Below are 27,553 nucleotides of genomic sequence, written 5' to 3' on the forward strand. Positions count from 1 at the left end.
CCAGTGCTCCACTCTGTCATTTAGAGAGATTCAATGTTACCGACATAGTTGGTCCTTGAGCAACTCTCCCTGCTCCTACCCCTCCCTCTCTTTTTAAAAAAAATTAATTTTAATTTTAAAAAATATTTATTTATTTGTTTGTTTATTTAGGCTGTGCCGGGTCTTAGTTGTGGCACATGGGATCTTTTCTTAGTTGCGGCATGCAGAATTCTTAGCTGTGGCATGCAGACTCTTAGTTGTGGCATGCACGCTGGATCTAGTTCCCTGACCAGGGATCAAACGTGGGCCCCCTGCATTGGGAGCTCAGAGTCTTACCCACTGGACCACTAGGGAAGTCCCCCCCTCCCTCTCTTTCTGTGATCTTTCTTTCTCTGGCATGAAGTTTGGGTCAGTTTTTGCTAGAGGGGCTGGGTCTACTTTCTTATACCTCCTGGGCCCTGCTTACTTAATTAAGCAGCAGTTCTGAAGGCTACTGGAAGTCATTTTCTTGAGCCTTCTTTCTATAGCCCAGAGCCACACCTCAGCTCTGCATCCTAGACAGTGAGCCTAGCTCTGGACCACATAAGGTGGATCCTTTTAGCCTTCATTTAGTCCTCATTTCCCTGCCAGTGCTCAGTAACACCCCACTGCCCACTGTTGGTCCTGGTGACCAGCTGCCCCAACATTTCAGCCCCTCTCACCACTGCGAGCCTTATGGGAAAACAGAAAAGACCTAGTGGTTTGGGAGAAAAGCTACCTTTTTCATTGCTACCCTGGACAGTGCTTAATCCTATTCGCCAGTCATCAGTAGGTGGCGCAGATGAGCACTGTTTTTCCTCTGCTTACAGCACAGCTGCACCATCCTAGCACAACACAGTGCGTGTTTTTTCGGTGGAGGGGAGATGGCCAGCCTCCTTGCATCCCTCTTCTGGTCATGAATGTCCTGTTTCCTCTGAGCTGTTTTGATTCCAAGAAATTAGTTTGATCATTTCAGAAGGATTTGTGAGATTAGTTTAACAGTTAATTTGATATTGAAATGAAACTTTTCTTGCCACCCCAGGGTGATAAGCAGCACAGTGTTATAGGTCTGCTTAAGGCTTAGTTACTGATATGGTTAGACCACTCACAGGAATTTGGAGAAATCACGGATTTCAGCCCATAACCCCCTAAATGTATGTTTACCTTAATTTAAAAAATGGTTGAGTCAGGAATGCATCAGCATAGAGACTTTGCTATAATTTATCCTTTGATTTACTCATTAACTAGTTACAGAGTGTTTACTGACAGGTATGGGGGGGATAAAGCACTAATAAAACAGGTAAAAATTCTTTTTTTTTTGACTTTTCATGTTTCTTTTTAAACATTTTTATTGGAGTATAGTTGCTTTACAATGTTGTGTTAGTTTCTGCTATACAGCAAAGTGAATCAGCTACACATATACATATATCCCCTCTTTTTTGGATTTCCTTCCCATTTAGGTCACCACAGAGCACTGAGTAGAGTTCCCTGTGGTCTACAGTAGGTTCTCATTAGTTATCTGTTTTATACATATTAGTGTACATATGTCAATCCCAATCTCCCAGTTCATCCCACACACCCCTTCCCCCCTTGGTATCCATATGTTTGTTCTCTACATCTGTGGTATTTCTGCTTTGCATATAAATTCATCTGTATCATTTTTCTAGATTCCACATATAAGTGATATTATATGATGTTTGTTTTTCTCTTTCTGACTTCACTCTGTATGGCAGTCTCTAGGTCTATCCACATCTCTGCAAATGGCACAATTTCGTTCCTTTTTATGGCTGAGTAATATTCCTTTGTATATATGTACCACATCTTCTTTATCCATTTCTCTCCTGATGGACATTTAGGTTGCTTCTATGTCCTGGCTATTGTAAATAGTGCTGCAGTGAACATCGGGGTGCATGTATGTTTTTGAATTATGGCTTTCTCCGAGTATATGCCCAGGAGTGGCAGTATATGCCCAGTTTTAGTTTTTAAAGGAACCTCCATACTGTTCTCCATAGTGGCTGTATCAATTTACATCCCTACCAACAGTGTAACAGGGTTCCTTTTTCTCCACACCCTCTCCAGCATTTATTGTTTGTAGATTTTTTGATGATGGCCATTCTGACCAGTGTGAGGTGATACCTCATTGTAGTTTTGATTTGCATTTCCAGATAAAAATTCTTAACCTCATAGAACTTATTTCTAGTGGGAGAGACAGACATTATAAGTAAAACAGGAAGATTATAACATTTAAAATATGTAGCCTCTTAGGACATTTACGTTTTTGGACTATGACACATTTGAGAAGGTGGGCATCTTGACAGTAGGAAACTCTTGATACCTCCACCAGGGGAGCTATAGACCCCTCTCAACTCTCAAGAGTGGCGTTCTTCACGTTCTACCACATCTTCTGCCCTTTCTCTCCTCTGGCCCTGTCAGTAAAACTGATCATCGTAAAAAGGGAGATATTGTACTTAGGAGTTCTTCACACTTAAGGGAGGGGAAACAGAGTCATTAAAAAATAGTTTATGGTAGCTTGTTGTCGTCATGGGCAATGTTAGCAGTAGAAGTGAAAATGACTTTTGTTTTCCAGGAAAGAATTTTGATGTGTCATCTAAGAGGGATAGGGCAAGGAGGTCAGCCTAGGAATCTGGCAAGTTAGAAACAAGTTTTTTTATTAAGATCACAAACTCAAATGGGGGTTACTTCCCTAATGTGAATGCCATGAGCATTCATAATATTACTATTACAGGTCATGTGCAGGCTGTCCTCTTTTGTTTACTAGTAAGATTCCCATAAATCAGATGAAACTTTAAGAAATTCTTCCTTTCCCTCCTTGCTTCCTCTCTCTCTCTCTCTCTTTCTCCCTTTCTCCTTCCCTGTCTTTCTCATTTTAAATTAACTGCACCAGGGAATTTTTTTTTTCCTTTTGTAAGATCTTCCTTTAAGCAGAGCCCTTAACAATCTTCTGTGATCAGGCATTTTAAAGTGCCTACATGGGCATGGCTATATAGAGACACAGTTAAATTGACTTAGGCCCAGTCATCTCAGAATGACAGATGAGGAAGGCAGAAAATTGTATTACAAAAACCGCAGCTTGGACTGGGAAATATTTTGTCTCTAGTGATACACTGCTTTATAGCTGGTTTGTTCATGGATATGATGATGGCTCTAGAAGGTACTAGATACTTGATTCAGTTGTCCTGAATAATTCTAAATTCTGGACTAGAGCGTGGTAATTGATTTAAAGGACATGTGCCTTTTTGGTTTTGATAGAGATACAGGGAGTAGTGAGTGCTTGCAGTGGGTTGGAATAGGATACTTTATAACAACAAATCAGCTGGTTTTGTAGGGTTTCCACTTGTAGCCTTTTGGTAGCTGGGATACTTATGCCACTGAGAATAGCTCTTTTAACACAGTAATTATCATTTGCTGGTATGACCCTCTGAAGCCACATCCACCATCTGACAGAGCTGGTGGGCACTATGAAACTCCTGAAAGCTGCTTTAGATGAGTCAAGCTGGCTTGAACGGCTTAAACCTTGGATCCCCACATTTCAAGAACAGAAGGAAGGGTACATTGGTTGGAAATATGATTCCAGTTAAATGAACCTTGTTGATTATTTTTATGTTCCTGAATTGAATACTTAAAAACAAAGAAGAGTCCTTCTGGTTATTTGTTCACCTAGAATGGACTTGTTCAAATGGCCAGTAGTGGTGATTGTTTCCTAAATACTGACAGATGCTTTTGCATTATTCATCAAAAGTGTTTTCTATCATTAGAATCACACTGCTTTCACAGTGCTGCAAATGTTTTCTGAGATTTAAAGAAGATGTGGGCCTAGTTGGTGCTTTTTTAGCTTTCAGATCTGGATTGTGGGGATAAACTCCGATGTTTGAATTGCTCTTGTTCTGCTAGAGGAAAAGAATTTCTGATTACAGCACTTATTAGCAATTGGAGTGCTGAGTCAGTTGCAAAAATTTAAAATAGCATGCAGACTGGGATGTAATTGTCCTGTGAATAGATCTTTAGAGAAGCAGCCTAATGGGATGAGGGTCTATATGTTGTTGAATCCCATATGAATGTTGTCACCCAGGGCAGGGTGAGCAGACATCCTGGGAAGGCTTGTGCATCTCCTGGGTGTTGACTTATGCTGCTGTCTCAATGGTTTTTTTTGGACTGAAGTCCTATTGCTCCTGGTACATGCATTATGTTTAAACATAGCATAGCTTGAATTTGGCAATGATCCTAGCATTATAGTGAGGCTTATACAATCACTTATGTGCAAGAACACCATCCCATTTTTTTTTTTTTTTTTTTTTTGCGGTACGTGGGCCTCTCACTGCTGTGGCCTCTCCCGTTGCGGAGCACAGGCTCCAGACGCTCAGGCTCAGCGGCCATGGCTCACGGGCCCAGCTGCTCCGCGGCATGTGGGATCTTCCCGGAACGGGGCACGAACCCGCGTCCCCTGCATCAGCAGGCGGACTTTCAACCACTGCACCACCAGGGAAGCCCCATCCCATTTTTAAGGCTTGTGGTTTGTTTATTGGATCTACTACTATGCCTTTCTGAATTTACCAAAATTACCAGAATTGTTTTCTGTCTTATGCTTTGCTATGGCTCTAAGTCAGGCAAATGTGACTTAAATATGGATCAGTAAAATTTTTAATAATAAATTTGGATCAAACTTTAGGGTTAAGAGAAATGACTTTTAGGAATAAGGCAGATATTTTTCTCTTAAAAATTAAAGATTAGAAGTAGTTTTTGTGGTAACTGAAAAAGAATATTTTAAATTCTAAAAACTTTCTCCATCATATTAAGGTATTTTAGTATTTGTCTTTTAATTTTCAAATCTTTTTCAGTTCTTATTCCATATGGGCAAATAGCATATTAGATATTTAAACAAAAAAGTTATTTTTAGAATATTGCTTGTTAACTGTAAACAATGGAAAACACAGAAGAAAGTGAAGAAAATTATGAATCAGCCATAACCCTGTAATCCAGAAATGACTACAGCTGGCATTTTGGTATAAAGTCTTCTAGTCTTTTCTCCTTTTCTTGTCATGTACAGTATACAGATGTAATGTTGGAGCCTTACTTTTGTGTGATTCACTAAAGTGCAGGAGTCAGAAAAAAGCAAATGTAGATGGTAGATACCAAATGAGCGGATGAGTCATCAGAATAACTGAAAGGGCTTATAATAATGCTGCCTCATCCATAATACAGTGAAATCACATGGATAGCTCACGAACAGCTTTAGGAAGTTTACTTCTACTTAACTTGGAGTTCTGGGAGAATAAAATATTTTGATTAGATGAGCCCTGTGGCCAGCTAGGTGACTCCACTATACTCTGAAAGGTCTAATAAAAACACTTTCAGTCATATTATTCATTATTAGCAGAAATGACGATACATTGATTGTCACTAAGCTGATAGTTATCATTTCTCATCCATATTGACTCTTACTCTAACCTTAGTTTTAAATGCTAAAGAAATCACTGTTCCTGGGTTAAACACAAATCAATCCCCAGCTTTTATTCATAAATACTTTTTTTTCATGGCGACAGCTAACAGTCGGGGATCTCTTTTAGATCTGTTCATCAGGAACCACAAAATTGTTAATCCAATAAACAAAAACGTGTGGCATCACCACTGTGTGCCAGGCACTGTTCTAGGCACAGGGAATCATGAGTGAATAAAACATTTCTATTTTCGTGGAGCTAACATTTTAGTGGGAAATGACAGAAAATAAAAGTAAATGGCTGTTAATAATAGACAACCAGGAGGCCTCCCCAGTTTGGGTGATCAGGACCTATTCCTCTGGGTTGCTTAATTCTAACCTGAATTGCAAGAAGGAGTCAGTGTTGCAAAAATATGGAGGAAAAGCATTCGAGAGAGAAGGGACAGTGAGTCACAGTGAACTGGGGAACCACGTGGAGCCCAGTGATCATAGGAAGAGGAGTAAGAGAGACAGGCTGGAGGGAGATTGTGTAGGCCTGTAGCGAGGAGTTTGGGATTAATTATACTTATTGTGAGAGGCTGTTGGATTTTTCTGAAAAAGGCTACTTGACCTTTAAAAAATACCACATTAATAACAACAACAACAAAATAACCCAACCCAATCACAAAACGGGCAGAAGACCTAAATAGAGAAATGCAAATCAAAACTACAGGATATCACCTCACATTGGTCAGAATGGCCATCATTAAAAAGTCTACAAATAATAAATGCTAGAGAGAGAGTGGAGAAAAGGGAACCCTCCTACACTGTTGGTGGGAATGTAAATTGGTGCAGACACTATGGAGAACAGTATGGAGCGTCCTTAAAAAGTTAAAAATAGAGATATATGATCCTGCAGTCCCTCCCCTGGACCTACATCTGGAGAAAGCTCTAATTTGAAAAGATACATGCACCTCAATGTTCACAGCAGCACTATGCACAATAGCCAAGACATGGAAGCAACCTAAATGTCTCTCGACAGAGGAACGGATAAAGAAGGTGTGGTACATATATACAATGGAATACTACTCAGCCATAGAAAAGAATGAAATAATGCCACTTGCAGCAACGTGGATGGACCTAGAGATTATCATACTAAGTGAAGAAAGTCAGACAAAGACAAATACCATATGATATCACTTATTTGTGGAATCTAAAATATGATACAGGCGTTTCCCTGATAGTGCAGTGGTTAAGAATCTGCCTGACAGTGCAGGGGACACAGGTTCGATCCCTGGTCCAGGAAGATCCCACATGCCATGGAGCAACTAAGCCCATGTGCCACAGCTACTGAGCCTGTGCTCTAGAGCCTGCGAGCCACAACTACTGAGCCGGCGTGCCACAACTACTGAAGCCCGCGCTCCTAGAGCCCATGCTCTGCAGCAAGAGAAGCCACTGCAGTGAGAAGCCTGCGCACCTCAACAAAGAGTAGCCCCTGCTCGCCACAACTAGAGAAAGCCCTCACGCAGCAACAAAGACCCAATGCAGCTGAAAAGAAAAGAAAATATGATACAAATGAACTTATATAAAAAAGAGAAACACACTCACAGACATAGAAAACAAACTTATGGTTACCAAAGGGGAAAGGGGATGGGGAGGGATAAATTAGGAGTCTGTGATTAGCAGATACACACTACTGTATATAAAATGGATAAACAACAAGGACCTACAGAAAAAAAAAACAGGAAAAAGAAAAAAAATACCACAATAGCTATGACATGGAGAACTTTTATGAGGGGAAGCAGAGAGGTCAGCTGGAGTGCTTAGCCATCTAGGAGAGAGATGACGGTGGGGTTTGAATCACCAGGTTGCCATACTGACAGAAATGGTGGATTTGGGTTGTGCTTTCAATGAAGAGTCAAGACTTTGTGAAGGATGGAGAAAGGAAACAATGATGACTTCTTGGTTTTGGGCTTAAACAATTTAGGGGTTGGTGAAGCCATTTACTGAGATGGGGAGACTGGGGCAGGAGCAGGTTTAGGACTGATGTGATGTTTAAGATTCTTAGATATCCCAACGCTGTCATCCGGCAGTTGTACATAGACGCCTGAAACTGAAGGTGGAGAATGGTGCTGGAGATCTACACTTGGAGTCATCTGTGTGTGGAGTGGAATCAATACCCCAGGATTAGGCCACATTGCATAAGGTGGTATAGAAACCAAATGTTCCTTCAATATTTGGAAGCAGTTGTATTGTCCTGCCATAGAGTTTTCAGTGATTCAGAGTCTGCTGACAATACCCTGAGCTGCTAGTTTCTCTGAGCTCTGATATCATTTAGGAAGAAGGAGAGAAACTAGTGTTTGTTGAAGGTGCAATGTGTGCTGAGAATTGAGCATGACACTTATTATACTTCATCTCATGAATCTTTACCATGATTATTGTGTTTAACATGTGAGGTGACTGGCTCAGAGTCAGCTAGGTAGGCCAGGTGACAATGTGACTGATAAATGAACCCAGGATTTGAATGCAGGTCTTTGGACTCTTTTTTTTTTTTTTTTTTGCTTCATCATGTTTGCAGTTGGCAGAATTGCAAAGGAGTGGCAATATTTTATTTTGCTTGCTCTTGCAAACTACATGCAATTTTAAAGTAAATATAACACTTCCCATATGTTACAACAATTTTTTTTCAAAGCAGTACTGGCTCATGGCAAAGACAAGAAAATCCTGTAGCAGTACAGAAGGCTTTAAGGTAGGAATTGAAATACCCTTGTCTCTTCCTCTTTAAGTACCAGTACCATTACTTTTCCACAAATTCCAGAAATTTTCCAAGACTATATAACATATATTTATGTATGTTACAAAACTCAAATAGAATTGTCATACTCTAAATATTGCTTTGTAACTTTTTATTCACTTAATAATGTATCTTGTACAGCTTTCTCTTTTGGCAAATTTAGATCTATTGTATTATTTTAAATGACATCATAATATTTTATGATTAACTCATAATTTATTTAATCAGTCCTCATCGACATTTAGGTGGTTTCTAGTTTGTTTTTAGACAATTACAAACAAGGTGGTAGTGATCATCCATATTACCTCTATTTCTTGCTTTATTATGCCAGTATTTGTACAGGATAAAGCCCTGGTACTATGACTGCAAGGTCAAAATGCATGTTTATTTTAAATTTAGGTAAATATTGCTAAATTGATTCAAATAATGTTACCTAATTTATCATCTTATTATTAGCCCTGCAACTTCATCCACAATAGCTTTCTTCACATTAAAATTTGTGCTTATGAGGTGAAATATCATTTCACTTTTTACTTTAAGCTTTTAACCATGAGTAAGGTTAAACATTTTCTTCTATCTATTTACTGGTCATTTCTTCTGTGAATTGTCTCTTCTTATCCTTTTGCCGGTTGACTTGCAAGAACCCTTTAGATCATGGATATTAATCCTTTTTTCTGTTATGTCTCTTTGCAAATGTTTTCTCCTAATCTTTTGCTAATTTTGAATTATGTTTATGGTTTATGTAGATATTTTTACATGTAGTTAAGTTTATCATCCTTTTCCATTAGGACTTCTATCCTTTGCCTATGTTATAGAAAGTGTAGAATCCTTACTCTGGAAAAGCTTCTATGTGGACGGACTGAGTCATATAGCGTTGCTTACGTGCTTAAAATTGTGTAGACGATAGTGGCTGAAATAGGTCCTGCATTCCATTGACTACTGATGTCATATATGACTCTCCCAGTGTCCTGTGTTTCTGACATTAAGACAGCTGTCAGGTGTTCATCAACTTTCTGCCTACCTCCTACTTTTTTCCTGGGCTACAGCTCTTTCTTATCTTTTGGTTCTTTCTCACTGACTCTCTTCTTCACCATCGAAAGTTTTGCTTCCAGTTGCTGCTTCTTGTCCCTGCCACCATTGTGTTTAATATTTCCTCTTCTTTCTTGATGCATCCCTGACACTCTCCTGACCCTCCCTGACATTTTTTCTGTCCCTTGTCAATTCCTGTATGCTTCCCAAGGTTTACCCCACCAGTCATAGGGTAATCATGGACACTTCTCAGCCCTGCTTGTTCTTGCTTGGTGGGCATCCTTATACTGCTGAAGAAGTGTGAGAATGTTTGTGTTCACATGCTCATGCGTGTGTTAGTGTGTGTAATTATTTCTGAATGCAGAGAGACTCAAGGAGTCTTGTAACCAGTTAGTTTCGGTTTTAATGCTGGCCTTTTTATGGGGGGGGGACTGACTATTTAGAAAACTTTATAGCACATATGCTCTGATTATATATGCAAATTTTGCTTAAAAGAAGTTTTTGGGTTTTTTCATCTTTCTCCCATTTTTAGATCTTTCTACTTAAAAAAATGATTTTAAGATCTGTAGTCAGTGATTTGGGATAACGACTCTAATCAAAATGCCACAAATAAGCTATGGTGAATGCTCAGTTACTTAGTGATGTTTACGTGGTATTAAAAAAACAAAAATGGAAAAGCTTATGATATTAGGAACAGGGTTGCGGGGGGACAAACGATTTTTGAAAAATAAACCTGAGGGGATATGCTGAGGCATTTTCCTTACCACGGGGAGATCTATTATTATTATTATTTTTTTGCATGGATTTCCCCCCCGCCCCCCCACAAAACCACCTGCCGCAGAAATAAGGTGCCTGCTTTAAATGCCGTACAACTTGGTTTCCAACTGGCTGTGGCTGGAAGGTGCCAGGCCTGCTTCAGCTCAGCAGGTGGTCTCTGACTCCTTCAGCCCTTGGGAGACGGTTGGCCTGAAAGCAACAAAGCCTTGGGGGTAGGGAAGCTCTTTGTTTTCTAGAGAAAATGTGATCTCTTCCTCCATTGTCTGTTCTTTGACTCATAGACAGAAAGCCTTACAGGCACACAGAAGTAGGACTTCTGTGGACAAAATAAGGACAGTTTGCATGAAATCAGTTAAACTTTCTTGACTTTGTTGTTGTTGTTGCTGTTTTTGGCAAAAAAGGATCGATTCCACAAGCCAGTGGTTGCTGAGGGATATAGAGGCTTAAGTGTAAGAACTGCGAACTGCTGGGGGTTTATGAATTTGTTAGAGTACAAAATAGACGTTCTTTTAAAATGCAATTAAAATAAAACGCAGGAGGTAAGTGGAAAGTGTGTACAGTGACTTTAAGAAATAAATGAGACACTAACAACCTCAACAGACACTTACTCTGTGTTACTGTGTGTAGCCCACTGTGTAAGTTTCCTGTCGAGGTATCTTGCTTTTCAAAGAAATGTCTCTGGTTGGGGTGTAGGTGAGATCAGATAAAATGCGGACTGGTCATAAGGCTCCGAACTAAGAAAACACCTCTGCCCTACTTAGCAGCTAATTACAAGTTAGAGTAGATCTGAAATTGTGAGGTGCTGAGCAGCTCCCAAGGGGACAAAAAGTTATAGAGACATAATCAATAACGATTATTTGAAAGTCAGAATTTCATATCTTTTAACCCTTGCTTTAACTGGGATATTTCATATTTTTTTCAGTAGGGGATGAGACTTTGTGGTAACATCCTAATATACAACCGAGCTAGTAAGCCTTTGCTTCTTTCATTTAAGTGACTCTGAATTAAGTGCTGCACCTGGGAAACTGATGGCTCCCACTGACCACATGCTAAACAGGTACCGTGAGCAGTAATGGTGCCTGGAGCTGTTTCCCAAACTTAAATGGGCCTCAGAATTACCTGGGAGAGCTTTTAAAATACAGATTCTCAAGCAACAAGGATTTCTGGAGATGTGGTCTGGGAGTCTGTTATCTCAAAGAAAGCCAAGCTTGGGGACCGGTTGCTGCCTTAAGAGAAGCTGGATTTGTCCAAGGATCACATTTGACTTCCGTCTCCTAACAGCTGTGTACCCTTCCATTTTGACCTAACTATCAGTCAAACAACAAGCTAGCATTTTGAAATTAATGCATGGTATAGTAAACTTTTAATTCTTCTTAATATGCCCAGTAGAGATGCTTTTGTACTTTGACATGGCAGTTTTTGTAGAACTAAGGGAAAATATTTTACTGGTTTTAGGGAAGGTTAAGCCTCACTAAGTCCCCCTGTCCAGTGTCACCAAGGAAACAACTAAGATGAGGAGTAAGCAATAAATGAAACTGGCTTTCTAGTTACTAAGAAGAAATGCCAAGGTCTAATTTTTACTGTGTAAACAGAGTATTTATAATTCATTTAAAGTAATCACAGCTACTGTTTGCATACTCTAAGTGGGAAGAACAAATGTGCACAGACCTAGAACAAGAACAATGTAAAAAATGCACCAAGTGCTCTTATTATTTTCATCAGGGGTCAGGCTCAAACTCTGTCTTCTCTGGAGTTCACCTGATCCATGCCACATTCCCCACCCCTATTCCTTATTGTCCCTATTTTTTTTGCATCCAACCCCCTATTTTATTGTTATTTTTACATGCTACTTACTAGAGTTGTCATTCCCATGAAGTTGTAGTATCACTGTGATAAAGTTTATTTACAAAAGCTAGACCTGGTATATTATAGATTTTTAGTATTTGCTAGAAAGGGTCTAAGGAACCAGCAAACAGATTCCTTGTTTTTATAGGTGAGAAAATTGGAGGCAAAGCTGTTGGAAAGACTTATTATGAGTGATGAGCCAGTTAGCAGCCTAGACAGGACTTGAAGGCAGGCAGTCCACATCATGGAACAGAATGAGAGTTGCTCCAGGGCTCAGGGCACCTGATTTCAAACCTGGCTCTGCCATTTCCTAGCTTTATGATCTCAGACAGGTTCTTCATTTCTCTGACTCTATAATGAGATGCAATTAATTATCTCTACCTACTACACAGAGATATTAAGAGGAATAAGTCACATAATATATGTCAGTAGTCTTCAATCTGGATATCCAGTAGAATCCCTGGGAGGACTAAACACATCAACAAACAAAATAGATGCCCAGTCCAGTTGTACCCTGAGAGATGCTGATTTAATTGGTATGCGGTGGGGCTTTGTGATCAACACTTTTAAGGAAGTGCCCAAGTGGTTTTAATGTGCAGCCAGAGTGAAGAACCATGAAAGAGCCTTTTTGGATGGCAATGGTCTTTATAAATACAGTTCAGTATTTACTGTGGCTTGGGAATTTTGCTCCCAAGTATTCAGTACAATGTCATATCACTAAATAAATGAGAGAACAGGATCTATAGTCTACGTATGTATATATATACATACATACATATACATATATGTATACAAACCATATTGTTGAATGGTGACAACATTGTCATTTCTTATCTTATGTTGACTTAGAAAACTCTTTACATAGTAGATGGAACTAAATTTAGAATTTTAAAATTAATTCATATAGCCCTTCCCCCTGGGATAACATTAAAATAAAATCAACAAAATGATCTTGTTATGAATTCTTGTTTGTATTTCAATTGTTCCCCAGGGCTAACAATTATGGACCAGAAACAATTGTTGAATATAAAACAGGTCTTATTAAAAAAGAAAGTATCATGTGAAAGGCTGTAATAAAATAGAAAAAAGGTTCACATTTAAAAAATTACTGATTAATTCATTTCACCTTTCTTTGACCTAAATTCTCCCATATGTATTTATCAACTTTGCAAACATAGTGACTATGTGTATACAGAGTTTGCAAACAAGTTCTAGGATGTTACTGCGAATCAATTAATTTCTAAAAGCCTTTCAAATAATCTTATCTTCTACACAGGAGTGATTTAGACAATGAAAAAAAAATCAATGAACTTCACATTGTTTGCTCTTCACTGGGAAGAATCATGACTTAATAAGAGTGGAGCTCTCCACGGCTGTTTGTAAGCACACTTATAAGCTGATATTATTTGACTTTAAGGCCTTATTACTGGCATGAAAGAGCATTTCAAGTGGAAGCCATTCCCTGTGAGAGCAGTTATATTTTATATAAAGATCATTTAAAAAATTCATATCTATAGTAAGAGATCCGGATGTGAATCAGCTTTTTTTTTCCTTTAAAGTTATTCTAATAGGCTTTTGGATTGAACTAGGCTCTCAGCTTATCGAAAGGTAAAATAATATTTGTGAAAGCCAGATCAGCCAGATCACAGCACTTAGAGAAAAATGTACTTTTAGGTTGAGGGAAGTAGGATAATCAGCAATACTCAGTGACCTTGCGAAGTCCACACAGCTAGTTAGAGGCAGAACCCGAACCCGAGCTCTTCTTGCTACCCCTCCTTCTGTCCCTCAATCTGGACTGACTCTGTCATCCAGCCCATCAGCAAGGTGTCTCAGGACTCACTATGTACCAGGTCCCAAAATATGTGTTTGGTCTATGCTGAGACTTAAGCATACCCTTTACTTCTGCTCTGATGATTTTAGGAAATCTCCCTTTCCTTCCTTTGACAGAAACATTACCTGCATTGTTTGGTACTGTTTCCATATAGAAATGAAATTGTTTTCGGAAACGAATCCCTTTCAGCCACACAGATTTACTCTGATCTGTGGAAGCTGGCAAGAAATCAATTCACATTTTTCATGTACCTTTTGGCTGAAAAGATTCTCTTGCAGAGGATCTGGACTTTTTTTTTTTTTTTGCCCGCTCCGCACAGTTTTTGTTGATCAGTGTCCCAGAATAGATGTGTTTACAAGAGAGTGCAAGTGATATTTTTGTATGGCCTCAGCACAGGCATGGCCATGAGGCTGTATGTGAGAAACTGTCTCAAGGTGACCTTTAGAGCAGAGAATGAGCAGGGCACCAGGTGTGCTCATTACTATTGGAGGGGATTTTGCTTCTTGGCCTTTTAGAGAACAGATCTAGGAAATACAAGATCTGTATGCTTGTGTATATGTACACACAAGCATACAAATACATACACAAATACTTGTGTCTATGTGTGTATGAATTTGTTTACTTTTTGTGTTTGTTTCCACTCCTCTCATTCTCACTGATTCAATTTTAACTTTGAACATGTAGGATCCTACGAGCGGTATCAGTCCCTTCCTCACCCTCTTCACTCAATTCTCTCCCACCCTAATAGGTAACCAGCTTCACTGTTTTCTGGGCTATCCTTCTTATATTTCTTTTTGTAATGATAAACAATATTTGTATATTAAAAAAATTCCCATCCTTTTTTATTACACAAGAAGTAGCATACTATAAATGTATATATGCTTACTTAACACTTTGCCTTTTTCACTTACTGTTATCTCCTGGAAACTCCGTATCAGTTCATAGAGATCTTATTATTTTTTATAGTTGCATAGTACTGCCTTGTGTGTATGTGTATATTATTTTATTCAGCCAGTCTCCCATTCTGTATCATTTTTACCCTAAGTGACAGTGGAAGAGTTTCGTGTGATGTCAGGGAAGAAGGTGAAAGAGAAGACAAAACAAATGAACACAATCATCATAGGAACCTCAGAAACATTATGCTGAGTGAAAGAAGCCAGACACAAAAGGCTGCATATTGTATGATTTTCATTTATATGAAATATCTGCAAAAGGCCCATCTGTAGAGACAGAAAATAGGTTGGCCGGGATTCCCTGGTGGCGCAGTGGTTGGGAGTCCGCCTGCCGATGCAGGGGACACGGGTTCGTGCCCCGGTCTGGGAGGATCCCACATGCCGCGGAGCGGCTAGGCCACGCATACTGCAAAAAAAAAACAAAAAAAACCAAAAACAAAACAAAACAAAAACAGTGAGAGGCCTGCGTACTGCAAAAAAAAAAAAAAAAAAAAAAAAAAAGGTTGGTGGTTGTCTAGGACTGTGAGTGAAAATGGGAAGTGACTGCAAATGGGCATGAGGTTTCTTCTTGGGTGATGGAAATTTTCTAAAATTAGATCATCAGGGACTTCCCTGGTGGCACAGTGGTTAAGAATCTGCCTGGCAATTCAGGGGACATGGGTTCGATCCCTGGTCCGGGAAGATCCCACATGCTGTGGAGTAACTAAGCCCGTGCGTCACAACACTGAGCCTGTGCTCTAAAGCCATGAGCCACAACTACTGTGCACACATGCCACAACTACTGAAGCCCATGTGTTCTAGGGCCCACGTGCTACTAAGCCCATGTGTTGCAACTACTGAAGCCTGCACGCCTAGAGCCTGTGCTCAGCAGCAAGAGAAGCTACCACAATGAAAAGCCTGTGCACCAGAAACAGAGAAAGCCCACGTGCAGCAACGAAGACCCAACGCACCCAAAAATGAATTTTAAAAAAGAGTAAAATAAAATTAGATCATCACACAACTCTAAATATGCCAAAGCCATGGAACTGTACATTTAAAACATTTGAATTTTAATGTATGTAAGTTATATCTCAAAGCTGTCATCAGGTGGCATGTATGGCATTCTAACAGAATGTGATTTTCTCTGATTCGACCTTGGCTTAAAGACTTGAACCCACTTGGATGCCATATAGACTTAGTGGCAATGTTGGGCATCTCTCCTCCCAAATGATACTTTCTACTACAATGCTTCAAATAGGAAGTGTATTTCTTGACAGCATTTTCTGCTCGAGGAACTTAGTGAACTGATAAACCCTAAGGAAGTTTACTTATTTTAAACTAACTGTGGCAGAAATGATTGATTTAATCCCTTTAAAGAGATGAATTCTAAAGGACCTTATAGACCACTTTGTTATGCCTTTTATTTTACGGATGAGACTCTGAGAGTTTTAAAACTCTAATTACGTAGTAAAGTTAGAAATGTAGTCTTCTACTCATCTGTTCTGCTCTTTAAATATTTATACTATTCTGTTACGCTGCGATTAAAATAATAATTATTAAGAGTCTGGGGCTTCCCTGGTGGCACAGTGGTTGAGAGTCTGCCTGCCGATGCAGGGGACACGGGTTTGTGCCCCGGTCCGTGAAGATCCCACATGCCGCGGAGCGGCTAGGCCCGTGAGCCATGGCCGCTGAGCCTGCGCGTCCGGAACCTGTGCTCCGCAACGGGAGAGGCCACAACAGTGAGAGGCCCACGTACCGCAAAAAAAAAAAAAAAAAAAAAAAGAGTCTATAAAAACATGGAAAGCTGTTTACAATACAAATGAAAAAAAGCAGGGTGCCAAATGGCTGAAATATCGTGATTGCAACCAATATGTCAAATTTGTATTCATATTGAGGCCTGGAGCACAATAGACAAAAACAGTATATGTGTTATGTAATGGGCTGATGGGCGTTTCTCCCTTAATATTCTTGAACATTGTTGCATTGTATCCAAATAAACTTCTTTTCTAAAAATATTAAGGCTACCACAGGGAGAATGTGATATCAGAGACATTGTTTGTAGCTGCCTGAATCTGTAACCTGTATTTGCAGACTTTCCCCAGATACCTTGCAGCAGTGGAGAGGTGTGTGATGAGGTTACATCATCCTAAGCCTCTGGCACTCTTCCCTTGTTTTCCTGCCCCTGGAATTTTGCCTTTGTCTCCTTGTTTCTCACCCTATTTTATGGAATCTGCTGATCTGGCATGGCTGGTGAATGACTTTTATAGTGGGTACTGTTACCTATCTCAACTGAAGGTAGAACATGAAGAGATTATGCTGACCCTTAAGTAGTTTAGCTGACACTGGAAGAATATTTTGTTTCTAACATGGATGATTATTACCCAGTGGGGATGAGTTAGGAAGAAGGAGGTGCTCCTTCTCTGGTTAGCTGTACAGCTCCAACGGACTGTCTGGTTTGAGGAAGGGAGAAATGGGTTTAGATGACTTTCAAGACTTCACTAGACTTGATTTTTTCAAGGTGACTGACTTGTGGCTTTTTTGTGTGTGATAGGGAACATCATGGAGAAAGCATAAAGTGACTACATAAACACTTTAAGCAGTACATTGTTTCATACCTTAGCTCTGCCAAGTATATTTTGATCATACATACTTGTTCATGGCAACGGATAATGCTGGAGTTTTAGCCCATGGATGAGTTGGTGGGATAAATGTGAAGCTAGTGAATATTTAATGTATTATTCAAACACACTCCCTCTCTAAGGGGTTGGATTCCACTTTCTAAAATGTTTGGGTTTCGTTGGATGATGCTAAGTGATAGGCGGTATTTATTAGCTCAAGTAAGTGATTAAACTTTTATATCACTGTGCTTTTCCTGTTAAAATGCTGAGAATATTGTAGCCATAGCAGTTCCATTTCAGGGAAAAGAAATGGGACTGTGGGGCTTCCTTGGTGGCGCAGTGGTTGAGAGTCTACCTGCCGATGCAGGGGACGCAGGTTCGTGTCCTGGTCCGGGAAGATCCCACATGCCGCGGAGCGGCTGGGCCCGTGAGCCATGGCCGTTGAGCCTGCGCGTCCGGAGCCTGTGCTCCGCGGTGGGAGGGGCCACAGTAGTGAGAGGCCCGCGTACCGCAAAGGAAAAAAAAAGAAAGAAAGAAAGAAAAAAGAAATGGGACTGTGAAAAGTAAAGGGAAAGAAGGGTCAGTGTGAATACAGTAGAGGGCACCATGCCAGATATATAAACAGTCCTTTCCGTTTATAGGTCTGTAGTCTTTGCTTTAGATCTCTGATGGTACAGTTAATTCAATTTTCTGTTCTGGTATAAACAGTTCATTTTATTCTCTTTTCCCAAATAGACATCTTCCTGAATTATGTTTTTTTATCCCACTACTCCTTTGCTCAGGAATATCGAGTGAATCTCTTATTGCTGTTGGATTTAAATCTTAGGCCAGCATTCCTAACCCCCGACACCTAGTCTTATCTGGCCCAAAGAATCAAATATCCTGTTAATCCCCTTTTAGGTCACTGTAGACAGAGGACCATCTTTTCCTATCCTCTGATCATACTCCTGCTCTTTCCTGTCCCCAAGCCTCCGTTGACACTGTTTTACTACCACACTCCTCCCCATCCCAGCACACTGTATTCTCTTTTCACTATGGACTCTCATGTATTTTTGTCTTGGCATTTATTTTTAAAAATATCAGTAATAAAAGTGTAATAATAGCTACCATTTATAATGTTTATATTGTTCCAGGCACCATTTTCAGTACTTTACATGAATTAACTCATTCAGTCTTCAACAACATTTCAAGGGGTAACATTATTGCCATTTTATAGACAAAGACATAGAGGCACAGAGGGATTAAATAATGTGCCTAACCTCCTACAGCTAATATGTGGCAGATATGGAGGTCTATCCCAGGCTGTCTAGATCCAAACACTGTTCTGAACCATAGCTCTAAACTACCATTTATAAGTTATCTTTTTAAAGGTTTCATGCTCTTGAAATTTAACCTAAGTCAAAGTCTCCTTGTTCTCTGCTTCACCTCATTATATAGCCCTGTGCATGGTGCAGGGGGTGACTGTGAATATCTGCTTACTGATGTGACCTAAAGTCAGTGGCCAAAGAAGTTCTAATAGGTTTTTCTGGGAGTTTTGGCTTGCGTGGTTAGACTTGATGATTTTATCTTGATACACTGGCTGTCTTCTGTTCTCCCTCTAATTACTGGTGTGAGATGGTCAGGGTGACTGTCAAGAATTCAAATCTGTGGCTTTCATTACCTAAATGAATGGTGCTCAGTGGTAGGTAAATTTATTAATGTGCATGAAACCAAATCTCAAAGTTTGTTCTGGGCTTCAAAGTAAACATTTTAACTTTGCGTGTTTTTTTTTCTTAAGCAGTATTTTATTACTTGTATATTTGGTATGTCATATGAAATGGGTAAGAGCAACCTACACTTCACCTTTCTTGCAGTATCAAATCCCAAAACCATGCTTGATTTTGTGCAGTTCTTCCTTGATTTCTTTGGGAGAAGGAAAGGCTCTGCATGGAGGAAATAGTGGAAGTTGGTTATGTTGAAGTTACCTGGAGTACTCTGTGCATACAATGTTAAGCTTTGGGATCAGGTTTTTTCCTAGTAAAAACAAGTTAGCCAAAGAAGCCGAAGCCTAACATTGTTGGAGTTGACTTACTGCGTTTCTTTTATCTAACGGTAGGCTGCTTGATCAGGTAGGTACTCAGAGCCAGTTGTTCCTAGTGCTTTAATGGTTGCATCTGTGCCTATGTATTAGTCAGTGAAACAGAAGCTGTTTCTGGCTGATGCAATGAGAAAAGGGCATTTGGAAGAGTATTGTATAACTTGGAGAACCAAGGGGAAAATGGAATAATTTACCAGCCCCAGGAAGAGTAACTGTGACAATTGTAACATATTGGAGTGGCCAACCAGGAGTGTCTCTTAAATCTTGTGCTTTGAAATGACTCAGTTCTGTTTTCATTCAGTGCTCTACTCGGGGTTCGTGTTCCTTGAAAGGGAGTCAGATTTGCTCTCAGCTTAAGTCAGGTGCCCATTTCTTGCTTGGGGTGATTGACAGGCCACCAAAGGCACATGGAATGGGAAAGAAGTATTTCCAAAGGAAAAGTGGGTGCTATTAACAAAGAAAGGGAAACAGATAACACCAACAGATACAGATGCTCACTTCCATCAAGGTTCATCTCAAAGAGGAGAATTTAAATGATAGCATTAACTTGGATAATAAGTGATTTGGATTTAATCTGAGTTCAATCACCAAGTTATTTCTCTACTTAGAAAATCCTAGCAGCTAAATTCATTAACAAATATTTTATGTTTAATTGTGAAAACTTGATTTTTTTTTCCTCATCACATTTTAAAACATTTATTTAGCTGTTTTCAAGCATACACAAAATTATAATGTGAACCCATATACAACTTCAACAATTATTAAAACATTTTGCCAGTCGTGTTTTTGTTAATTGCATTTTGAAGCATTATCATAAGATGTTTTTACTGCTGGCTATATAAAAACTCACAAGTTCTTTTTGCTGTTGTTTTTTGTTTTTTTGCGGTACGCGGGCCTCTCACTGTTGTGGCCTCTCCCATTGCGGAGCACAGGCTCCGGACGCGCAGGCTCAGCGGCCATGGCTCACGGGCCCAGCCGCTCCGCGGCATGTGGGATCTTCCGGGACCGGGGCACGAACCCGTGTCCCCTGCATCGGCAGGCAGACTCTCAACCACTGCGCCACCAGGGAAGCCCAAAAACTCACAAGTTTTAACATGAAGTCTGAGAACTTGCTTTACGAACATAAATTCAAGCACCAAATTATCATTGATCTTATACCAAAAAGCATGTTGCCAGCTAGAACAAAAAATGCTTTGTTCAACAGTAATGCTTTGTTTATCTAGAAGTAGAATTTTATTTCTATCAGTAAGGCTTTTTACTGGTTTAAGCCTGATTAATCAATTCTTTAACAACTCTCTCTTCAGATTACCTCTTCTAAGTTTGTCTTCTGGATCTTGAGCCTTTAGGGTGTGATCAGAAATTTTATTTGACAGTAAGGTTTCTGAACACCAGAACTCACCTGCATTGTGTGAGAGCTGAATGTACTCTAATCTTGTTTGCAGTTGAAAGATGCATGAGTGTAATGCAGTCCGGGACACAGATGATCAAACTGAAGCGTGGGACCAAGGGGCTCGTCCGGCTCTTTTACCTGGATGAGCACCGGACCCGCCTCCGATGGAGACCGTCTAGGAAGAGCGAGAAGGCAAAAAGTAAGACTAACTTTTGAATTCCCTGTTTGGCTTGACAGAGGAACACATGGGTTCTATTGGGTGGGCTCTGAAGCTTCAGATCCGTAGACTTTTCATATTTTTGCAAGTTTTAGGGTCAGTTGTTAGAGAATGTGAAGAGACAGAATAAGTGATGACCATTTTTACTTTTGTTAATTCTTTGGAGGAATTTAAATCCATAAAAAGTTTTCTTATCCATGAGTGCTGTAAATGGTAATATTTCCCCTGTATTGGAGACGTATTTTTTTAGTTGGGATATGAGGTTTTATAAGTTGAGGTCTTTTATTTTCCTATAAAAAGTAAAGGACATCATAAATCCAGTGGGATTTAAAGTGTTTTGACATATTCTGAGCACAGTTAACTGATGAATGAATTAACGAAATTGTTTCAGTGATATCAAGTAAAGTAGTGTTGATCCGTCTCCTCTGTAAAGCCTCTCTCCCACACCTTCTACACTCAACACCAAGTCCTTGCTGAGTCCCCTGTAGTGTCTCTCTCATCTGCTTCCTCCCTCCTGTTTTCACAGGGGTCTTCTTCGTCCAGGGTCTCTTCACCTTTCCGGTAGCCTACTGCAAAGTCTCCTAACCAAGCTCCATTTTGCTAGTTTCTTCTGCCCCTATCAGAGAAGATGCTTTCCTCTTCAACTCATAGACCGCCTTGACTAATTAGGCTTACGTGATACACAAATTTATTCTCTCACATAACAAGAAACTCAGATTGGCCGGCCTCAGGCACGGGACATTGAGTCTCTAGCTCTGTTTTCCCTGAGTGCCCTTGGCTCTGTCCCTTGCGTGTTGACATCCTAATCGAGGCAGCAGCAACCTGGCTTCACAGCTGATAGGATGGTGAAGATGCAGAAAAGGACCTTCTCTTCAGTGCTTCCTTTTCAAGAGGGAAGAACCCCTTTCCACACGCTTCTCTCAAAGCAGGGTGCCCATGTCTCCTTGGTTAGAACTGGGTTATGTTCCCACACCTAAAGCAATCATAGGACATAGGAGTGGGGCCACCCCACTGGCTTGGACCCACTAGAACTTGCCCAGGGGCTGGGCATAGGCTCATTTCCCTGTGAGTCATGTGGAGAATGAGTTACAAAGACGAATTGGGACCGTGCCATTAAGGCAGAGCAGAGGCGTGGACGGTGTATATGGGCAATCAGTAAGATTGCAACCCTTCTGATTCATGCCCCCAAACAAGCAAGCAAACAAACAAAAAATACTGTCTTAGTGTAAAGTAATCCGCTCTGCAAGTGCTTCTCTGACACACACTTGCAGCATTGCTCCACTACCTAAATAATGCTAATCTCAGGTCTGTTATTCCAGCTCCTCATAATCTAGCCTCCAGCTCGATTTATTTCTTTCCAGCTTTATCTCCCATTACTCTCCCTCTTGAGCTTTTTTTTTTTTTTTTTTTTTTTTGAGGTACGCGGGCTTCTCACTGTTGTGGCCTCTCCCGTTGCGGAGCACAGGCTCCGGACGCGCAAGCTCAGCGGCCATGGCTCACGGGCCCAGCCGCTCCACGGCATGTGGGATCTTCCCGGACCGGGGCACGAACCTGTGTCCCCTGCATCGGCAGGCGGACTCTCAACCACTACACCACCAGGGAAGCCCTCCCTCTTGAGCTTTTCAGTCCAGTGTAAATGGCCTGTTCAACATCTGTGGAGTGGGCCTCATGTTTCTGTATCTTTATGTCTCTTTCCCTGGGCTGCCACTGTGTTTTCCCCTCCGCCTCTCTAAGCCCGGCTCTACCTTTACCATCATAGCTTTCTCTCTATAAATCCCAATCACTTTTAGCTATGCTATTTGGTTACCACCAAATTTTTTCCCCTTCAATTTTTAATTGCTGTTTTATGCATATTGCAAAACGTCAAAGTTGGCTCTAGGTCTTTGTATGTTTTCCTTGCATAAACGTATAAACTATACATTTGACATATTCATAGCCCCCTTTTCTACCAGCCTTCTTGTCCTGCTGGGCATATCTGTCTTCCTGTCATAAATTTCAATACATCCTGATGCAACACCTAGGAGGGTGTTGTCTGTTTGTCCAGGAGAGTAAAGTAGTACATGGAGAAGTTTACTAGCAGGAAATGACAGAGCTTGTATTTCACATTCAGGCTTAATATCACGATTCACAGGCAATGAATTTTATTTTTAAATTTTAAGATGACTTTGCTTTGCCTACATATCTTCACCTGCCACATAACTGTGTATCTCTTTCCTCACAGTACTTATTGACTCCATTTACAAAGTCACCGAGGGTCGGCAGTCTGAAATATTCCACAGACAGGCTGAGGGGAACTTTGATCCCAGCTGCTGCTTCACCATCTACCATGGCAACCACATGGAGTCCCTGGACCTCATCACCTCCAACCCTGAGGAGGCCCGCACCTGGATCACAGGCCTCAAGTACCTGATGGCCGGCATCAGTGATGAAGATTCCCTTGCCAAAAGACAGAGGACCCATGACCAATATCCTCCCTAGAACTTTAATTCTAAACTGTGTGTGTGTGTGTGTGTGTGTGTGTGTGTGGATTAGACTATAGTTTTCTCCCATACTTTTGAGGCTTAAATCCACTTTCCTTGCTGTTTTTTAAATTTAATTTAATTTAATTTAACTTTTATTTATTTATTTTTGGTTGCATTGTGTCTTTGTTGCTGCATGCGGGCCTTCTCTAGTTGCAGCGAGTGGGGGCTACTCTTCGTTGTGGTGTGCGGGCTTCTCATTGTGGTGGCTTCTCTTGTTGCGGAGCACGGACTCTAGGCGCACGGGCTTCAGTAGTTGTGGCGCGCAGGCTCTAGAGCACAGGCTCAGTAGTTGTGGCGCACGGGCTCAGTTGCTCCACGGCATGTGGGATCTTCCCAGACCAGGGCTCAAACCCGTGTCCCCTGCATTGGCAGGCAGATTCTTAACCACTGTGCCACCAGGGAAGCCCCCTATTGCTATTTTTATCTTTACCCTTAGTACCTTTCTGTCTCCTCCTCACTCCCACCCCAAGTAAATGAATGAATAGAACATGTAGAAACTTAAGCTTGCATGAACTGAGGTGCAGACTTCTTCTGAGGAGACTGGATTTACTTTCACAGTCTGTGACATGTATGGCCGTTCTGACCTCAGTTTCCTTATCTGTAAAGTGAGAATGTTAGGCTCGTTAACCGCTTTGCTTCCCTTCCTCACATTTTGAACGGTCTTAAGAATACATGTTCCCCCTCTCCATGTAGGAAATAGTACCACTTCCTTCCTTGGGTGTCATTGGAATGTGCACCCTAATTTTTTCCCAGAGTGGTGGTAAATTTGTGCTGCTCTAGCTATAATCCCTCACCAAGGGCATTGTTGGAGCAGACTGGAAATATTCAGCCCCTGAAAGGATGTTGACAGTGTAAAGGTCTAAGCTGATGAGCCATGATGTTTTTTCATCAGTGTTCACAGCATGCAGATAAATGCAACTGGGATTCATAAATGAACAAAACATAAACATAGGAATTAACTTTCTGTGCTTTTTCCTGCTAGTTTGGTTCCTAACTCCTTTACATTTGATAAAAAACAAATACTGAATCATTGAGAATGCTTTCTGGTGCAAGCCACAGAACCATCTAACAGTGCCTCAAACCATAAAGAATATTCATTTTCTCATGAACAAGAGATCTGAGATAGAGCGATTCCAGGGTTAGTTAATTCAGTGGCTCAGTAATGTCATTAGAGACCTAGGTTCTGCCATTCTCAGCATGTTGGCTTGGTCCTTTAGCTGGCTACCCTTTGGTCAAAGAGAAGTGCAGCAGCTCTAAACACAGAGAAGTCCTGCCTAGAGGGAACAAAGTTTCTTCTCATAACCACCCCCCCCGCCCTTTTTTTTTAAGAGCAAAGAAAAACTTCCCAGGAGCTCCACAAAAGACTACCTCTTATCAGTGGCCAGAAATGCTGTTACAGGTCCATTCCTAAACCAACCTCTGACAAGAGAAATTAACATAATTGGACTTTGATCTCAGGACCCTTTTTGCATTTTTAAAAACTGAAGACTCCAAAGAATTTTTATGTGGGTTCAATCTATTGATATTTGTCATATAAGACATTAAATCTGAGAATTTCAAAAATATCTCACTAAAAATTATAATAAACTATTACATGTTAATGTATTTTTTTGAAAAATAACTTTTTCAAAGTAAAAGAAATGATTGAGAAGTGTGGTATTGCTCTACTCTTCTGCCAGTCTTTAAGGTTTTCTACATGTAAGATCATATCATCTGCAAACAGATAATTATACTTCTTCCTTTCAGATTTGGATGCCTTCTATTTCTTTTTCTTGCCTAGTTGCTCTGGCTAGAACTTCTAGTACTATGCTGAGAAGAAGTGGTGAAGGCAGGCATCCTTGTCTTGTTACTGATCTTAGAGGAAAAGCTTTCAGTCTCTAACTATTGAATATAATATTTGCTGTGGTTTTTTCATATATTGCTTTTATTATATTGAGGTAGTTTTCTTCTATTTCTATTTTATTGAGTGTTTTTATCGTGAAAGGGTGTTGAATTTTGTCAGATGCGTTTTCTGCATCAATTGAGATGATTGTGGTTTTTCTCTTCATTATGTTGATGCAGCATATTACTTTGATCAATTCTTATATGTTGAACTATCCTTGTATTCCAGAACTAAATCCCACTTGGTCATGGTGTATAATCCTTTTAATATGTGGCTGAATTGTATTGCTGGTACAGCTGACCCTTGAACAATGCAGGAGTTGGGGTGCAGACCTCCTGAGCAGTTGAAAATCTGAGTATAGCTTTATAGTTGGCCCTCTGTATCTGAGGTTCTGCATCTGTGGATTCAACCAGCTGCAGATTGTATAGTATTTATTGAAAAAAAATTTCCCACATAACTGGACCCACACAGTTCAAACCCCTGGTGTTCAAGGATCAACTATATATTGTTGAGGATTTTTGCATCAGTGTAAATAAGGGATAATGGTCTGTAGTTATCTTGTAGTGTCTTTGTCTGCCTTTGGTGACCTCATAGAATGAGTTAGGAAGTGTTCCCTCCACTTTAATTTTTTTTGGAAAAATTTGAGGATTTTGGTATTTGTTCTTTAAATATTTGATAGAATTCACCAGTGAAACCATCAAGTCCAGGGATTTTCTTTGTTCAGAGATTTTTGATTACTGATTCAATCTTATTAGTTATAGATCTATTCAAATTTTCTATTTGTGATATAGTCTTGGTAGGTTTTATATTTCTAGGAATTTGTCCATTTCATCTAGGTTATTCAATTTTTTGGTGTATAATTTTTTATAGTAGTGTCTTATAGTCCTTTATGTTTCTGTAGAATCAGTAGTAATGTCCCCACTTTCACTTCTGACTTTAGTACTTTGAGTCTTTTTTTCTCTTCATCCATCTAACAAAAGGTTTGTCAATTTTATTGATCTTTTTGATAAAACTGCTTTTGGTTTCATTGATTTTTCTCAGTTGTTTTTCTACTTCATATCTGTTCTCATCTTTCTTATTTCCTTCTTTCTGCTATCTTTTTAAATCTGTTGAGACTTAATTCCTGCCCTCAAATGTGATCTATTCTGAAAATGTCCCATGTGCGCTTGGGAAGACTGTATATGCTGTTATTGTTGGGTAGAGTGTCTGTATATGTCTGTTAGATCTAGTTGGTTTATTGTGTTGTTTAAATTCTTTATTTCCTTAGTTCTGTCTAGTTCTATCCACTATTGTGAGTGAGGTACTGAAGTCTCCAAGTATTATTGTAGAATTATTTCTCTCTTCAATTTTCACTATTTTTGCCTTATATGTTTTGATGATCTGTCATTAGATGCATAAATGTCTATAACTGTTATATCTTCTTGCTGTATTGAGACTTCTATTAATACATAATATCCTTCTTTGTCTCTTACAGCCTTTTTTTGATTTAAAGTCTATTGTTTGATGTTAGTATAGCCACCCCAGCTCTCTTTTCGTTATGATTTGCATGGAATATCTTTTTCCATCCTTTCATTTTCAACCTGTTTGTGTTTTTGGATCTCAAGTGAGCCTCTTGTAGACAGCATGTAGTAGGGTTATAAGTTTTTATCTATTCTGTCAATCTGTCTTTTGACTGGGGAGTTTAATTCATTTACATTAAAATAATTATTGATATGGATTAATATCCATTTTTCTGCTATTTGTTTTCTTTATGCCTTGTAGTTTTTTGGGTCTCTTATTTCTTGCATTACTCTCTTCTTTTTTTTTGTATCAAAATATTTAAATCCCATTTATATAAATTCTATAGCTGTTTTCTTTGTGGTTACCTTGGGGATTACAATTAATGTCCTAAAGTTACAATACTCTAGTTTGAATTTTTACCAGCTTAGGTGAATAGTTTTTTGAACATGATTTGTTTGTCCATGTTTACTGGCAGTAGAAAGTTTTCATATGTGAATTAATCAGATTGACAGTTGAGGAATTTCATATTCTGAAAATATGCTGTCTGGAAAGTGAGTGTACCCCAGAATCACACAGAGGAACAATTTTATAAGCAATATTGAAGAGTTGATGTTTATGTCAGTGAGGAAAGAAAAGGAAACAGGAAATTAATGAATAATGAAGAGGAAGCTGATGTCAAAAATAGGGAATGTTATATTGAGTCAGAGA

General features: G+C 39.8%; 1 protein-coding gene across 7 annotated transcripts in view; it reads left to right on the top strand.

The window, feature by feature from the left end:
- The window catches only part of PLCH1 (phospholipase C eta 1), a gene marked incomplete at both ends in the record, with an annotated part of 206,258 nt that overhangs the window by 82,485 nt on the left and 96,220 nt on the right, over positions 1-27,553 (top strand). For all 7 annotated transcript variants that reach the window (XM_079704981.1, XM_079704977.1, XM_079704978.1 and 4 more), the window contains 2 exons: positions 20,777-20,923; positions 23,163-23,407. In XM_079704981.1, the coding sequence (XP_079561107.1) occupies positions 20,777-20,923; positions 23,163-23,407 (392 nt within the window). The remainder of the gene's footprint in view (positions 1-20,776; positions 20,924-23,162; positions 23,408-27,553) is intronic.

Source organism: Hyperoodon ampullatus (genome assembly GCF_949752795.1).
Source record: "Hyperoodon ampullatus genome assembly, chromosome: 5".
In the NCBI taxonomy this organism is placed as follows: domain Eukaryota; kingdom Metazoa; phylum Chordata; class Mammalia; order Artiodactyla; family Ziphiidae; genus Hyperoodon; species Hyperoodon ampullatus.